This window comes from Delphinapterus leucas, chromosome 1, assembly GCF_059928025.1.
Source record: "Delphinapterus leucas isolate spDelLeu-1000000601 "Yukka" chromosome 1, BTC_Dleu_Yukka2, whole genome shotgun sequence".
In the NCBI taxonomy this organism is placed as follows: Eukaryota; Metazoa; Chordata; class Mammalia; order Artiodactyla; family Monodontidae; genus Delphinapterus; species Delphinapterus leucas.
The window spans coordinates 85,761,623-85,778,210 of NC_143129.1; the positions used below are offsets into that span (position 1 = coordinate 85,761,623).

Here is a 16,588-nt window from a genome sequence, read left to right on the forward strand (position 1 = left end):
ATATATATATATATATTTCATAACTGGAGCCATGTAGCAAGTACGGGGAAAAATTGTGCCTTGTCTCAACAATTTTGCTAATTTTTAGGCTGAAAGATGACAGGTGACTAGAACTTACCTTATGTTGAATTAAAATAAATATTTCTCTTAAAAAGTAAAAAAATTAAAAATTAGAAATTAACACTTTATGAAATAATTTTTCCTTTACAAACAGATTCACTGCATGCAATTGAAATGATTGTAATTAAAATGTAGGTCTGTAGCCAGTGTCACACAAAATATTCTGATTTCTATGAAATTCCCTAGCCTATGACATTTGTATTTTACATGTATAATCATTGCACATTCACTTATAATTTTATCTCAGTCTTTTATTGGTTTCTTTTAAAGATGCTGTATAGCGTGCATTCCATTGTAATTTATATCTGATAATGTGTAATATTTGGTATAATAAGGAAAATCCGCCTTCACTGTAAATCAATTTTGATTACATGTAGAATATGGTATATAAAGTAATACTTTAATATCTACAACAGCCCACACACCATCAATAAGATCTCATCCTTCAAACTTGTGAATTCTTGGAAAAAATTACTTCCACATGTTCCTAAAACTACTTAAGATTTTTGACTGGTTGGTGGTCTATTGATTCTAAATATCTGACCTGTCAAAACGCCATCTTTAAACTTTAGTGATGCATAGAGGCTTGGAATTAGCCAGGGCTGAATTTATTACAGAACAAAGGGAGGTGATGATTAACACACCCATTTGAGCAGTAGGGGGGAAAAATAATCCTTGAATGGATTAGATGCCCTGATCCTAAAACCACATTCTCTGAATGTTGGGTCCTTGCCCAGAAATGAGGAGAGGCCACAAACACTGATGCCTTTTAAATGACAGGGTATCTCCATGGGACTCTGGTCAGGGACACTGGGGCAGAGAGTTGAGGGTCAATTGGGAAAAAGCCTTTCTCTCTCCTGTGGTCTAGCAGAGTTGAGGACCCACACCCACTCTGTGTGTAGTAACCCTCAAAGCCCACCTGATTAGTGTTATTTAATTATCAGTCTTCCTGCCTGGCGGAGGTTATGTTAAACTGTAAATAAATTAAATTTTATTTTGTTAACCGCTAACCAGGGATCACTTATACATTTTTTTGGACTCCAGTAGGCTACTTTCAGGACTGGCATAGAGCCTGTCAAGAAGATGATGTGAATTATTATGCACTGTCCCTAGAGGCCGAGTCCTAGGCTAGCTCTTTCTATTCACTGGCAGTATCTGCTAGATTCTGAGCACTCCCAGGATGTAATTCCAGGGAAATTGATCTTTGTGAGAGTAGTCCGTGAACAGAGCACTAAACCCATTTTCTGACTGCTTTTCTCTTTTTCCTCTGCCATGTCTTACAGGCTTTATAAAAAGTATGTATTTAAAAAAAATAACATTGTATAGTAATATTGATGGAGATCGACTCTCAAAGAGATTCCTCCAACAGATGGGTCCCCTACCCGAGGAGGAAACAGACCGTTAGGAAAGTCCTTCTGACCCCCATTCCCTGGGAGGAGGAGCCCTTGAATCACAGGCCCAGGTGCTCAGGAAATCTCCTGTCACTCTGAGATGGGCCAGGACATGGTGCCGTGTCCAAAACTTCTAAATACAGTTCAGGCTGGGTCATCATGACAGATGCTGAACTGGCACCACTATGAGGACTGAAGTGGGGACTCTGACAGTGCTTAAATGCTGCGGCCCCTGGGCTTGAACTCTTCATGGGCTGGGATGGGGAGAGGCAGTGCAGAGCCTCATGGGGAGCAGGGTGGGAGCAACTTTGGCAAGGAAATCCTGCTGCCTCTGCGACACCACTACTCCTTCAGAAGGCAACCAACACCCAACAACATACCAGCTATTTTAGAAGCTGTCCGTTTCTGAATTGCTGGCACACTTGGAGGACGCTCTTTCTTCAAAGGTCATTGGGACCGTTCAAGGTAGGTAGGCCTGGGGAGAAACAGAGGCATGCTATGGCCAAGGTGTTGGCTGAGGAATGAATGGAATTAAGTTACCTGGTCAAGATGGTTCGAGGAGTCAGGAATGGAGGTAGGGATATTGACTCCGGGATTCCCAAATCGGCTTTTACATAGAAGACAGTGTTAGGCTGTTTTACCCTGCTCCACTCTCTTGGCTATCACCAAAATTCCCATCAGGTTAGACTCCTTTGACAACTCACTCTCCTCTGGGGAGGGCTTTGTAGGAAAAAAAGAAGGCAGGAGAGACGCATGGCAGGTGGACTTTTCCTGGAGGAGTCTGGGGACTTGGGATATGAGGGTAAGTTTCTGAGGTTGGCAAGCATCTTAAGCAGGGGATGGTGTATTGTAAGAACACAGACACTGCTATGAATACAATTAATCCAGAGTGTTTGTTTCACTCTTAATGCTTGCCCCCTGCCCCAAAAGTAGATTCATTTCTGTTGTTAAAGCATTTTATTTTAGGGTTTCTGAAGGTGGAATGGATGGTGGTTGATTCAAGCTTTGGGGTAAGAAAGACCTGGATCCTTTTCTTCTCTCTGATGCTTCTGGGTGAGTGGCACTGGGCATGTTACCTTGACTAAGTCTCAGTAATCTCACCTGTCAAATAGGTTATAATGCACAACTCTCAGGTCTCACCTTGAGGCTCTTGGGAGCCTCCCTTAGGCACTAGATCTTTTCTGTCTCCTCAATGTATATTTTCCTTAGCCTGATCCAGAGGGTGAGAGCTCTTGACAAGGTTGTCAATTTGGAGTCAGGGGATCCTGCAGCCCCCCAGCTCTTTTCTGTCTTTCCCACCTCTTGTGGAGCAGTGCCCTTGGGCTGCTTCTTCAGCCAAGGTTGATCTCTCTGCTTCTCTGTTGAAGGCTAGAATTTGCTCTCGGGGCCCCATTTCCTAACTGAAGATCCAGCCTACATCTTTTCTCAGTGGTCTACCCTGTTTTCTCTTCTTTCAGATTCTAGTCATTTTCCTTCTCAACTAGTATGGCAGCCATCATGAACCTGGAGTAGACCTACACAAAAACAGGCTTTCTTAGCTGGCATTTTTACTATTCCTTTGCTTTTCCCTCCTTCTGCCTTTCCACAATTTCTCCTTCTAACATATTCAATTCTGATAATTTTGCTTCAGGCCCTGAATTATTTTCTTCATTGTGTGATATTTTCCCATTCTACATTTAAAATTTTCTTTGTTAGGATTTGCTTTTCTCCTTTTGAAAGAACACAAACCTTCTTTCTCCCTCTCAAATGTGGATTGGCAAGTGATTGGGAAAAGATCTAACCCTGTGGCCACCTCCCTTTCCACGTTATGGACAGAACTAACATTTAATATACTCCTACTGTGTGCCAGGGGCTTTACTGAGAGCCATGGGCATATCTGTTTTATGGAGGAAATTGGCTCAGGCAGGTTAAATCACTTGCCCAAAGTCATGATTCTAAAGAAGGACCGTGCTCTTTCCCCCTCTTGGCAGCTTCTCTGGAAACCCCACTTCATTGCAGACAGCAGGGACGCTTGCTGTGTGGGGGTGTAGAGGGTGCAGCAGCTCTGTGTGCAGGAGTCATCCTGTTCCTGAAGGAGAAGGCATCTCTGCACCCCATCCCCTGCCAGGTCACACACACACACACACACACACACAAAAGCATCACCAGCTCCAGCACTTGTAGAAGGGCTTGCTCCTTTCCTCATTTTACCCTTGTGATCACAGGCACCTTTTCTTCTTAGGTTCACGTGGAGGAGAGTTAGTATTGAGAATTTTCTAGATGATAGACTGTGACTGCTACTCACAGAAGCGACCAAAGTCACTGAATTCATTTGATGCCCCTGAAAGATTTCAGGGTAGACCTTGCCAACTCACGGTCATGGAAGGAAAAGCTAGTGGGATTCCAATAGCTTAGATTATGTGTAGAGGTGACCCTGTTGGGATTTTGTTGGGAACACAGCGTTCAATTAAAACACCTCATTACTAGGGATATAGTGGTCTCCTGAAGAGGATCAGAAGAATAGCATTCAAGATTCTTGATGTGGCTCCAGCCTTCTTCTCTGGCCACATTTCTTCTCTTGCTTCGCTAAACATACAGCGTTTTATTCATTCATTCATTCATTTATTTAACAAAACCAACATTTTATTGAGTGCATGATAGGTGCCAGACACTGTCCCAGGTGCTGAGGATACAAGAGGAATCACACAGATGTGGTCTCAATTACTTGCTGTTCTCTAGACCTGCTTGGTAGACTTTACTCCTGTGCCTCTGCCATAAAATTCCCTTTTCCTGGAAGATCTTTCTCCTCCTTCCCCATCTCTTCCTTTTCATCTTGCACACATCTCTCCATTAGGTCCAGAAAAGACCACCGGGCGGGAAGAAGTTCTTCTCACCTCTAAACCCCCATAGCATTTTGTTGATACTCCTTTTAGATAATACATGAAAATTAGCATTCATATATCCCTTTTACTACTGATAAAGTATTTACGTAAACACACAGACACACACTTTGTTAGTGATTCATAAAAATTTCACAAAGTCAGTACTAATGATATCCTCATTTTGCAAATGATAAAACTAAGGCTCAAAGAGGTTAAGTGACTTGTTCAAGATTAGACAGTTGGAAAAAGAAGAGATGAACTTTAGAACTTGGTCTTTTGAATTACAGTCCCTCAGCATGCTCTATGCCATGCTGGATTTTGACTCTTCTACTTTTATTAGATTCTTTATTAACCTGTCCTGTCTCCTAAGTGATTTTGTAAGTTCCTGAGGATGTAGGAACGTATCTTATTTAATTTTGTGCCCCTCACATTACCTAACACATTGCCAGGCTCAGGCTAGATAATCAACTAGTATTTGTTGAAAAAAATAAATAATTGATTGAATGGATGAATTCAGAAAATTACTGGAGAAGTTGTTATATTTGCCAGCCATTTAGCTCTTTTATTCATCAAACAGATGGTTCTTTATGTTTGGCTTGATAGGTAGGGGGGATTTTATTTTGTTTATTTATTTTATTTTATTTTATTGGAGTATAATTGCTTTACAATGGTGTGTTAGTTTCTGCTGTATAACAAAGTGGTTGGGGAGATTTTAAACTCAGTGTAGCTGGTGGTATCCTGAACATAATTTGAAGGGTATTGCGTGTTCCTGGCTATACTCGAATGTCTATCCTACTTACATGTTGGACATTGCCACCTCCAGGGGCACTGTCTCCTGAAGTCATAGTTAAATTACACTTGTTCCTTGGAAACTGGCTGCTTAGTTCTTCCCCTTTAGCATATTAGCATGGGTTTATTTATTTATTGGTGCTCAGTGAGAATATCCTAACACGATATAAGGCAAGTTCTTCCAGGGCCTTTGGGGGAAGGCCTCCTTTTCACATCATGGAAATTAAAAGACCACTGTGGCAAACATCTGATGGTGTTAATGGTAGTAGCTGCTGTGATGCTGGGGGTGGGGGTGGGAGGTTGGGAGTAGCTGTGGTTGCAAAGAGCAAATAAGCACTGGCTTAGGAATGAGCTAATGTGTCAATTCACTCAGAAAAATTGCCAAGAGCCTTGTGAAGGGGCTTGTGTTGACAGCTACTGGCCTAAAATTGACTGGTAAATCTTGAAGACCACCCAGTCCATCAGGATCAACTTTTGGAGGACCTCTGGGGCAAGAGGTATTTAGATCTGAATATTGCCACGTGGCTTCTGACCAATTTTTGACTATTCCATTTATGCATTTTCTGTGCTTTCATCAAGAATGTTTTCTGAACCAAAAGTTGGTCTCAAAACTTTTAATTTTATGGGGAGGATGAAATAAAATATTTTAAATTAGGATTGTTCTAGAAAATCCAGGACCCATATTTGTCCTTATTTTTTCTTGGCCTTCCCGACTACCTTGATCATTGGCATATAATCTTATCTGTTAATTTAGCACTTTACTGTTTATAAAGTGCTTTCATATATATAATTATCAGTTGATTTCTCCTCAAGTACAGATATATATTTAATACTATCAAACACTTCTGTGCCCTGAACTCTTGACTTAAGCCTGTGTAAACCAAATTATGTACAAGTAGGAACTACTTCAGCTGCCTTTTCTTGTCTCTCAATGCTGTCATTACACACTTCTCAAAGTCCAGACATCTTCCAAGTACTTTCTAACATTATTTTTCTTATGCTCTAGGCTAAAGCAAAAGAGTGATTTGACGCTGACAGTGATCTTCAGTGATCTCCCTGTCACATTTGTATCTTTTACATGGGGGTGCTGGGAACAGGAAGTGAAATACAACAAAAGAGGGCCTTTTACATTTGTTCTTACTTGTTAAATAATGTTAAGTTAGTGAAGAGACCTAAAATATTCCTGAACATAACTGCTCTGCTACTGCGAAAGGTAAATTCCCATCTGACCTGGCTTTGAATTTTCTGTTTTCCCCAAATAACTGATAATGTTTTAGTTTCCATAGAGCTATCTTCTGACCGAGCAGCCTGAACGTGAGCTCTGCATTTCCAAGTTCAGAGTGGGAAGCACAGAACTGTGCAGGTCTAGTTCTAAAACCTGGGCAACGGTTGATGGTGGAAAGAGCATCACCTCTAGTGTCAGACTAAGTCAAATCCCACTCTGACACCTCCTAGTTATATAATGTGAGAAAAGCTTTTTCATCTGCCAGACCCCAGCTTTCTCACTTATAAAGCGGCAGCCATAATGCCTACTTCGTAGGGTTTTCTGTGAAAATTGCATGAGGCTTAAATATAAATGTATATAAACTATTTAGTGTAGTGCCTGTTATTTCTCTTCTTTTGTTTGCTTCCGCCTTCAAAGCAAGCTGGAGCACTAGAGGCTGAACCTTTAATGACATTGAGCCTTCGTTTGATCAACAAGAAATAGATGTAGAAATGACTGCCGCCACTTCTTTGCAAAGCCTCTTTAAAAGGCTTAGATCTCAGGGATGACGTTGGGTCCTTGCCTGTGGTCTGTATGTCAGTGAGAGAGGCGCTGGTTGTCAGGTGGAGAGTGCTTTAGGCAGCTGAAGGATATGTGCTCTCAGTCTCCCTAATTGGATTATTGGCATGGGAATTGCAGGCTTCGGGTTACCACCCCCCTTTTTCCCAAATAGAACTTGGAGGGCATGGAGGGCTCAGAGACTTCATTCCATTACTAAAGTCATCTAACAGGCTCATTTGAGTGTTTGCTATCATCATAATTTTAGTTTAATCCAACCTGGGTTATAGTTCATTCCCTTGAAGCTCTGGACTGGGTATCAAATGTGGGCTCAGTGCGTACTCAGGTCAGTGCCAAATGCTCTGCTTCTGCTGTATTTAGAATTACTCTACGAAAAGTTTCATCACCAGATTTTGCTAAGCTATCTGATAAAATCTGATGTCCCAGAACCAATTTCCACTGCAGAGGTCCTCTGGGAATAAGAATTTACTTGAGCCTGGTACAGAGAGTGCTACCTGGGTTATAGCTTCTGATGTCTCCTGTGGTGTGAATGGGAGCCCTGAGATGACTGTGGGTGGGTCTTGGTTTTAGAGACTTTGGGACTTAAGAAGTAGGCCAAGGAGTGGTTGCCCTGCCAGTATCAGTTAGGGGGCACCACTCAATGTAGTCATGTCCCAGTTATTGGCAGAAACAAAAACAAGAACGATTGTTTGATTATCATCTGGTTTGGGTCTTTCTCTTTTAATTGTTTCAAGCTATTTTCTCCCTTGGGTAAAATATGACAGCTGAGGTCCTGTCTCGTGGAAGTGGCTTGTGCATCTAATCTCAGAAAATTCAGCGTCTCTTATCTGACTCTGCAGTAGTCTTCTACCACCCATCTTCCACATTGAAACCAGGCTATCATGTATCATTCATTCAGGAGATGTGGCAAAGCATGAAACTCAGTTTATGGAATTCATAGTCTAGAAGGGAAGACCGAACCATCATCACCTACATTTAAAAGAAAACTTTGGTATAAAGAAAATAAAGTCTAAACTCCGTATTATGACACACACATTTTTCCTAAAATATAAACTCCACGTGGCCAGGGATTTTTGTTTTTTCCCTGATGATGTCTCAAGAATCTAGAAAAAGTGATTGGCACATACTAAATGTTAAATAAGTTGTTGTATAATTGCGTTGAGCCTGATTTTCCAACTTATCTCTTATCTCACCTCCCCTCTTCCCTTATGTATTTTAAGCTCTGGCCATATCTGTGTGCTTGTAATTTTCTAAAAATGACAAGTTCTTACTTATGCTATTCCCAGTACCTGAGATTCTGTCCCCATAGTTTCTTTGCTTGCTCATATTAAACTCATATAAAGCGCATATAGATTTCAAGCCCACTCTCAAATGTCACCTCGTGACATCTTCTCGATCCTCTTGTCCATTGGCTTGTTTGCTCTTCAAAGCTCCTGGTAGCGCTTTGCTCCTATACATCTGCCAGAGCACCTATCACAGTCCATCTTCTTTAACAGTTTCTGTATCCTTCCTACAAGATTGTTAGCTCCTTCAGAGTAAGAACCTGTTGTGTCTGTCTTCCTACATGAATACACAACCTGGTCTATACAAAGCAGAAATGTTTGGTGGAATAAAAATGGAATTAAAGGGCTTCCCTGGTGGTGCAGTGCTTGAGAATCTGCCTGCTAATGCAGGGGACACGGGTTCGAGCCCTGGTCTGGGAGAATCCCACATGCCGCGGAGCAACTGGGCCCGTGAGCCACAACCGCTGAGCCTGTGCGTCTGGAGCCTGTGCTCCGCGACAAGAGAGGCGGTGACAGTGAGAGGCCCGCGCATCTCCATGAAGAGTGGCCCCCGCTTGCTGCAACTGGAGAAAGCCCTCGCACAGAAACGAAGACCCAACACAGCAAAAATAAATAAATTAATTAATAAACTCCTACCCCCAACATCTTCTTCAAAAAAAAGGAATTAAATATAATTTCATATGCCTGCAATCCTTAGGAGGTAGAACTGATGCAATTTGGATTTGGCTGTCAATAATATTTGAAATGGAGATAATAATAATAACTCTTAGAGTTGTTCTATTAAATGATGGTATGTATGTAAGGTCTTAGCAGAGTGCCAGTAAGTGCTCAATACATGTTGACTATTAACTCTTTGGTTGGGATCGTTGTTGTGAGCTTATATTCGTCTCACTGTCCAAAGTCACTAACATTGTTATCAGCAGAACCATTAGATTCTGTCTTTATCATACAGATATAAATGTAATTTTTGAGAAGGAAGGTATCTTTTCCTTGACCCTAATAGTAAAGTAAGGAAATACTAAAGATAAGGAAACTGAGGGTTGGTGAAATGAGGTGACTTTCCAAGACCCCACTCTTGGTGGGTAGCAGAGCCCTAAAAGTAAATGTGCCTTGTTACCTGTAGTAAAAAAATGATTCCTTAAAATTATTAGTTAAGTGGAGATGAAAATCACCTGGCAGACTGTGAAATATGTTCTAATAACGTCTAATTTTTTTAAAAAAATTTATTTATTTTGGTGCGCCAGGTCTTAGTTGCAGCAGGCAGGATCCTTTAGTGGCGGCATGTGGGATCTTTTAGTTGTAGCATGTGGACTCTTAGGTGAAGCATGCATGGGGGATCTAGTTCCCCGAATAGGGATCGAACCCAGGCCCCCTGCATTGGGATCGTGGAGTCCTACCCACTGGACCACCAGGGAAGTCCCCTAATGTTGAAATGAAGTCAGAGAACATATAACTCAGGCTTTTTCTATACATGTCAACCAAATCAGCTTATCGTGGTTGGGTTGCTGCTGTTAGACTTGGTGGTCTTTAAGCTGTACTACGAATCCATCCGTTAAACATTAAACTTAAAAGAGACTTTATAGCGGCCCTAATTAAATGTGCATGTGCTGTGCTATAAAGATCAAGGAAAATAGGGACCAGAATAGTTATGTGACTTGGCCAAGATCAAACATGTTAAGCTATTTCAGTTGTAAGGATGGCCAAAACAGTTGAAGGGTCTTACAGAATTGCTGACTGCTTTGGCCAGGGATGAATGTAGTAGGATCTTGGGGAGACCTGATCGTTGACTCAGGAGGCAGGAGACCTACTTTGTAGGCCATGTGGTTTTCAATTTTTCTTAGTCTCAGTTTCCTCATCCACAAAATGGACATAAAAATATAGGCCATGTCTAGCTCATCCAATGGAAGGATATATTAGGTAATATGTAAAATATAAATTAAGAAACTATTTTATTATTGCTACTATTTTGTATGAGTTGAGAACTGAAATTCTCTCTAAGCTAAACTCAACTTTCTCTGGGAACTTAGCGTTAACCATATCTATTTTCTCAATATGAAATAGGTCAGAGATAGAAAATGAGTGACACAACGAACGGATGGTCAGATTCTCTTTCTTAGAGATTTTTTTTTGGATGGTAATAGATATGTTAGTTTGACCCTATGAGTCAGTCACATGATATTCTCCAGTGACTTGTAGCTGGCTTAGCGCAGGTTCCCAAAGTTTTCTTCTTTAACTTCCTTAGTTATGTATAACTTTATCATTTATGTTCTGACTTACTAAAACTTTCCTTGTTAAAATACTACTCACAAGAGACGTCTGATGGCCAAGAAATCTTTCCAGGTCATTCAAATGAGTTCCTAGTGGTTATTTTTTGAAGGCAGGAAGTCACAAATTGCCAAGAATGAAAAAACCTTGAAAACACAGAGGTGTTTTCTGATCTTCAAAAGACTGATTATATTTCTGAATGGATGACCTGATCTGATTGAAATAACCCACCCGCTCTGTATGCATTTCTTACATTTATGACTTAGGTAACTTGGTTATACATTCTGATTAATAGCTGAAATAATTGATCTGTTTAGCCGAAATATATAACTATGATTTAGAAATATATTTTACAAAGAATTAAACTTTATTTTTACCTAGGCTGTTGATGTGGACTCTGAGATTACTATTTGAAGGGTATTGTAGAGTAGTTTATGTCCCAGGTAACCCTCATTACTCTAGGGGTTCAAAACAAACTATATAAAATATAATACTAATTTTGTTTCCAACCTATGGAAGTTAAGAAACAATCAAGAATGGAAAATTACATGATACATTCATGTGACTGAAAATGAGGGCTGGTGCCTGCATTCTGTATATAAAAGTCACTTGGACTCTATTTTGTGAGGGAGTGAGAGTAGAGGAGCACAGAGTATTTCCAGGGAAACAAATAACTGTCTCTGAAAATCCTCTTCATGGGAAAATACTGCCTATGCCTCCACATCTTGTCCATTTCTTTATTAGTAACCATGGGTTCCCCACGAATGTTCCAGCCCTCTCAGATCCCTCTGTTTTCTGAATTCCTATGAGACATACAGGAAAATGTGTAATGGTGTGGAAAACTGCATGGTAGTATTTGTCTTGGTCTCTGATTATTTGTGAATGCTCCCAGTTTCCACTTGTACTGTAAATACCTTTAAGAGGAGCCCCATTGTGTACTTTGATATTTCCCAGAATCTAGCACAGTGCTGGGCACATAGTAAGCACTCAGTAGATGCATAATTAATCAACACTAACTGGGAAATTTCCCAAGGTCTGGATTCTGTTTCAAATTATCTGAATGGTATCTCATATAGGGCCACATGCTGATAGGTGCTTATTGATGGGTTTGATTGAAACTATAAACAGAATACTAACTCAATTCTTTAACTCCTATGATAATGTGAATGTGAGCTCCCAGTCTTTTTTCTCATTTAACTTGTCTTTCCCAGACAGTTTTAAATTTGATGCTTCTACAGTCTTTTAAACTCCAACTTATCAATTAATTCTTTCACAAATCATGGTTTTGGTGTTTTACCTAAAAAAAAAAAACATGAACAACTAACAACCTATATTACAAATGATTGGCCATTGAGTTACTTAGAACTAAAGTCCCAATTAAGCAATTTGTATAATGATCTTTGAAAAGGATTATCTCTTTTGACTTATTTACATGTATTTTGGACTTTTTCCTAAATAAAAGTTTTTAAGTAGAAGAAAAATATTTTTGATGCTTCTAATTGAAGTCACCTGGGTTATCACTGAAAATTGCATTAGGAAGGAGTCTTACATTCTTTAAGCCGTTGGAGGTGGAAGAGATTATAAGAGATTTCAGTTCAATCCTTTTAATTGTACTATGAAGAAATAGGTCCATTGTGGCTAAGTGACTTGTCCAAGGTTATTCATCAATCCATTTAATGTTACATTTTGAGTACCTGTCTGTTTGTTTTTTTGCGGTACGCGGGCCTCACACTGTTGTGGCCTCTCCCGCTGCGGAGCACAGGCTCCGGACGCGCAGGCCCAGTGGCCATGGCTCACGGGCCCAGCCGCTCGGCGGCATGTGGGATCCTCCCAGACCGAGGCACAAACCCGTGTCCCCAGCATCGGCAGGCGGACTCTCAACCACTGCGCCAGCAGGGAAGCCCTGAGTACCTGTTTTATTCCAGATGACATAAGAGAGTTAAGAGCAGTCTCTTACTTCCTAAATTTCCAGCCACAGTTCCCATTCCAATCCTAACCTCAAGTTGGCTACCTTAAAAATATTATCACTTAGTGCAGTGATATCTTTCCTTTCCTTTCCCCCTTCCTAAACACACATTGGAGAAATTATATGTCCAAAATTTTTGCTGGGCCCTGCCTGTTTCCAACTGTTTCATAGCCGTAGCACTTTATGGTAAGGAGATTTCATAACACTTTGCTTCCAAAGGTAGGACAAGACTATTTTTTAAAAATCTTGCTTCAGGAAGTTCTTGAAAAATTCCCAATTTTAGTGATAAGTGAGGAGCTCTTGGCATATCGCAGAAACAAAATGGGATTTGGGAATCCATGTCTCAAGGGATCAGATTACTGTGTTTGGAGAGTGTGTGAGGACATCATGGCTCTGCTACCGAAAAGCAGATAGCATCAGGCTGGGATAGAGCCTGATTGTCACTCAACAGCTCTCACCTTAGAAAAGCAGCTCCACTTTTCTGTACTTGAAGGAGACAAATATTAGCTCCTGTTTAGTCCAAGATATAAAATGATATGCTTAGACATGTAGTATCTAGTCATATAACTTTTTAATGTTTTTGATGAAGATGGTGACTGGACCAGTGATCGTGGATAAACTAAAGATTTGGGGCAGAGACTTCCGTGTTATTTAGGAGCTTGGTTCAGTTCTGCAGTGTGCTGAATGTCTTCAGCAGTGATGCTGCCCGGGTTTGAGAGAGGAGCACACTAGGGCTAGAAGAAAAGAAAATTAAAGGTGTCATGAGAGGGGTTGTTCACAGGCCTAGAAACCTGCTCCAGTTAGTGAGGATGGCAGCAAGATGATATGGCTTTCTGTCCCAGCCTCCTTCCATCCTGCTAGTGTCAAGGACTGGTACCCAAGAGGTCCTGACCTTTGACAGCATTGAAAAGCCAGTTGTCAGAGTAAGACATCATTGTTTTCAACCTTTCTTTATGTATGTATTTAATTATGGGGGAAGCAATCGGAATCCTAGATGTTAAGGGTGAGTTAGAGAAATAGGTTCTTAGGCTTGGCTTGCAGTATCGTGTGACATAAGGAAACTGTACTAGCTAATCCAAGTTTGGAAAATATTAGGAGATAAAGTTCTTGGCATAGGGCCTCTAAAAGTAAAAAATCTGAAAAATTACAGAAAATTCTCTAGTAGATCTGACTCTAGGCTTCTCCATCTGTCTACATCCCCCCTGCCTCCCCACCCCCCCCACCACCAGGCCCCTCTTCATGAGAACAGAAGACGAAAGAGGAAAGGACCATCTGGCCCAGCATGCCAGCTTTTTATTTGGTTGCTCTCAATCCTACCTTCCTGTTTGGATCAACCCTCCCCTCTGCCCATACTTCAGAAACCAATCAAGGTGTCTCCTAAACTCATTTATTCCCTTTGTTTCAACCACCTTCTTGGGTAACTTTTTCCATATGCTTACATCCTTGCCTCACAACAGACTTTTTTTTTTTTTCATCCAAAATGACCTGATTAGACTTAGGAAAAGCCATTTACTCAACTATACAACAAAGTGTTTCTAAAGATCCCAAATAACTTTTCATTACTTTTGATGACCAGGATATATAAATGGAGGAAAACTCAATGTGTTTAAAAATAACTGACTGAAGGACAGTGATGCTGAGTGGTATGGAATTAAAGAACACATTGTTGTTAGCATTGAATCTTTTACCCCAAGTTAAATGGTCTAATCTAGATTTGCAGCTATAGTCTGTGATTATTATTATTTTTAACATTTGGCATTTGTCTATTTTGTTGCTCCAGTTTGGCTTCATTCCCTTCAACATGGTGACATTAGTACTCTTTATGTTGCCTATTGGGGACCAATTTTCTTCAGCTGTTGCTAAAACTTACTAAAATGCCAGATGTCATGTTGGAAACACGAAACCTGAAAGAAGGTCATAAATCACAAAAACAAACCATAAAAAAAAATAATAAAATACGCTGAGTGCTGTGCTCTGGAGCTTCCCAGCTTTAAGTCTCCTTTTGTTCACCCCTCTCCCCACCCCATCGTGCTCCCTACCCTGCATCCATCTTTTAGGGCCAGGGGTGTGGAGGGAGCTCAGCAGTTTCTCACCTAAGTCTTGACTGTTTATTTTGCAGATTCCGAGCAGAGCACTGGTTCAGACTCTGAGGTGATCACTGAGCGGTCTTCCTGCTCCTTTGACACTCACACTGACCTGGGCCCTGGTGCTGCAGGCCCTGTGCCTGCTGCCATGTCTTCCATGGAGGAGATTCAGGTGGAGCTGCAGTGTGCTGACCTCTGGAAGAGGTTCCATGACATTGGAACCGAGATGATCATCACCAAAGCAGGCAGGTAAGGACAAGTTCCTTTGCAGAGCCACATTCGAAGAACAGGAAAACAAATGTAGGAGCTGTTACCTTTTTCTTTTCACTTATTTGTGGTAGTAGCATTGGTGCAGCCAAAGCAACCCACACTCACTTTTCAGCATTTGGATGTCTTGATAAAGTGCTTTTCTGGTGTTTACTGTGATTTTGCTATTTTCCTCCAAGGACCACTCAAACCTAAATTGCCTCTGACCTCACAAACATTTTCTGCCTGCAAATGTATTCCAGCTAATACTGGAGATCCATGGCGCATAACAGTCAAACAATAGATTTCCAAAGCAAGTGTTACTTCACCAACCAATGTTTTCAAGAGAAAAAGCTTGCATCTTCTAAGGCATTTAAATCAGTCAGGTATTTTTGTAAGAATTTTGTTTTTGGTAAAATTTGGGCTTGGTGCATTTTTGGAGCCCTGCGGATTGATCCATTGTGTTTTATAGTTGGCTTGAAATGGGATTACTTTAATGGGACCTGGTGGAAACTCTTGCAAAATGATTTGTGTGGGATGATAAAAGTTTTAAAAACACAGCGTCTCTTGAAATAAACACTGTTAATTAAGCTACTCCTTTATTGGTATCTTTAAATTTTTCATGGTTAGGTATCTGTTTTGTGCTGGATATTCAACATGTATTTCATTATTTAAACTTCACAGGAATCCTATGAGGTAGGATGTGATAATTCCATATATGGATGAGGATGCAAAAGCTGGAAGAGGTTAATTAACTTGACTAAGGCCACACAGGTAGTAAAGGGCAGCTCCAGAATTCTACACAAATCTGTTTGGCTCCAAAACAATTGTCTCAACTGTTTGTAAGTCTGCACTGTTAAGAAATGGTTATAGCTTTTGCCCCTTGGATTTAAAATGAAAATGATTTAAATCAAAATAAATTTGGACTGAGTTTATTAGTATATAGGAATAGTTCACTGAAATGGAAATAATTATAGTGCTTTCATATTTACAAAGTGAACCCACTGTCTCACATCACAGAGACCAAAAAGACTCACCTCATTGATCATAAGCTGTCTTCATGCACATAGACGTTTAAAGTAAAAGCATAGTTTGATTGGGTCTAGTTCACTTGAATGCGCATAGAGAAACCTCTCAATACAATAATATATCACAAAAAGGTGAGCTTAAAATGAACCTGAAGTCTTATTCATTTTCATCCTCCTCTGTAAACCCTCTTCCTTCTTTACGTTTTAGTAGAGAATAAAACCATTAAAAAGCTTCTTAGGAGGAGCAATTTTGAAGGAGAATTACTTTCAAAATTACTTTTCGGAATTTCTTGTTTTTAAAATTGAAGTATAGTTGATTTACAATGTTGTGTTAATTCCTGCTGTACAGCAGAGTGACTCAGTTACACACACACACATTCTTTTTCATGTTCTTTTCCATTATGGTTTATCACAGGATAGCGAGTATAGTTCCCTGTGCTCCACAGTAGGACCTCGTTGTTTATCCAGAATCACTTTCAAAAACCATCTCTTTATTGTTGCTTGTGTTTCAGTCTACATCTTGAGTCTACATTTTGAGATATGACTTGGAAAGAAACAGCAATTCAAGGAAAAAGTGTTTACTCTTTTTCTTGGTTTTTGGCAAGGGCATTGGTTTGGTGAGAGGGGAAATATTACTTTTTTTGTCTGTAAGATTTTCCAGTTTTTATTTTGGGTCTTTACTTACTACTATTATGTCTGTGTATTTTAGTCACTTTTGTTCCTGATATCATTCCCTTGTTCCCTGCACTTCAGTGAATTCAGTTTACCTGAG

The 16,588-nt window shown here is 40.3% G+C and overlaps 1 protein-coding gene across 1 annotated transcript in view; it reads left to right on the forward strand.

Moving 5' to 3' along the window:
• The window catches only part of TBX15 (T-box transcription factor 15), a 107,116-nt gene that overhangs the window by 47,520 nt on the left and 43,008 nt on the right, over positions 1–16,588 (forward strand). The window contains exon 2 of the mRNA XM_022583830.3: positions 14,578–14,791. Within this exon, the coding sequence (XP_022439538.1) occupies positions 14,578–14,791 (214 nt within the window). The remainder of the gene's footprint in view (positions 1–14,577; positions 14,792–16,588) is intronic.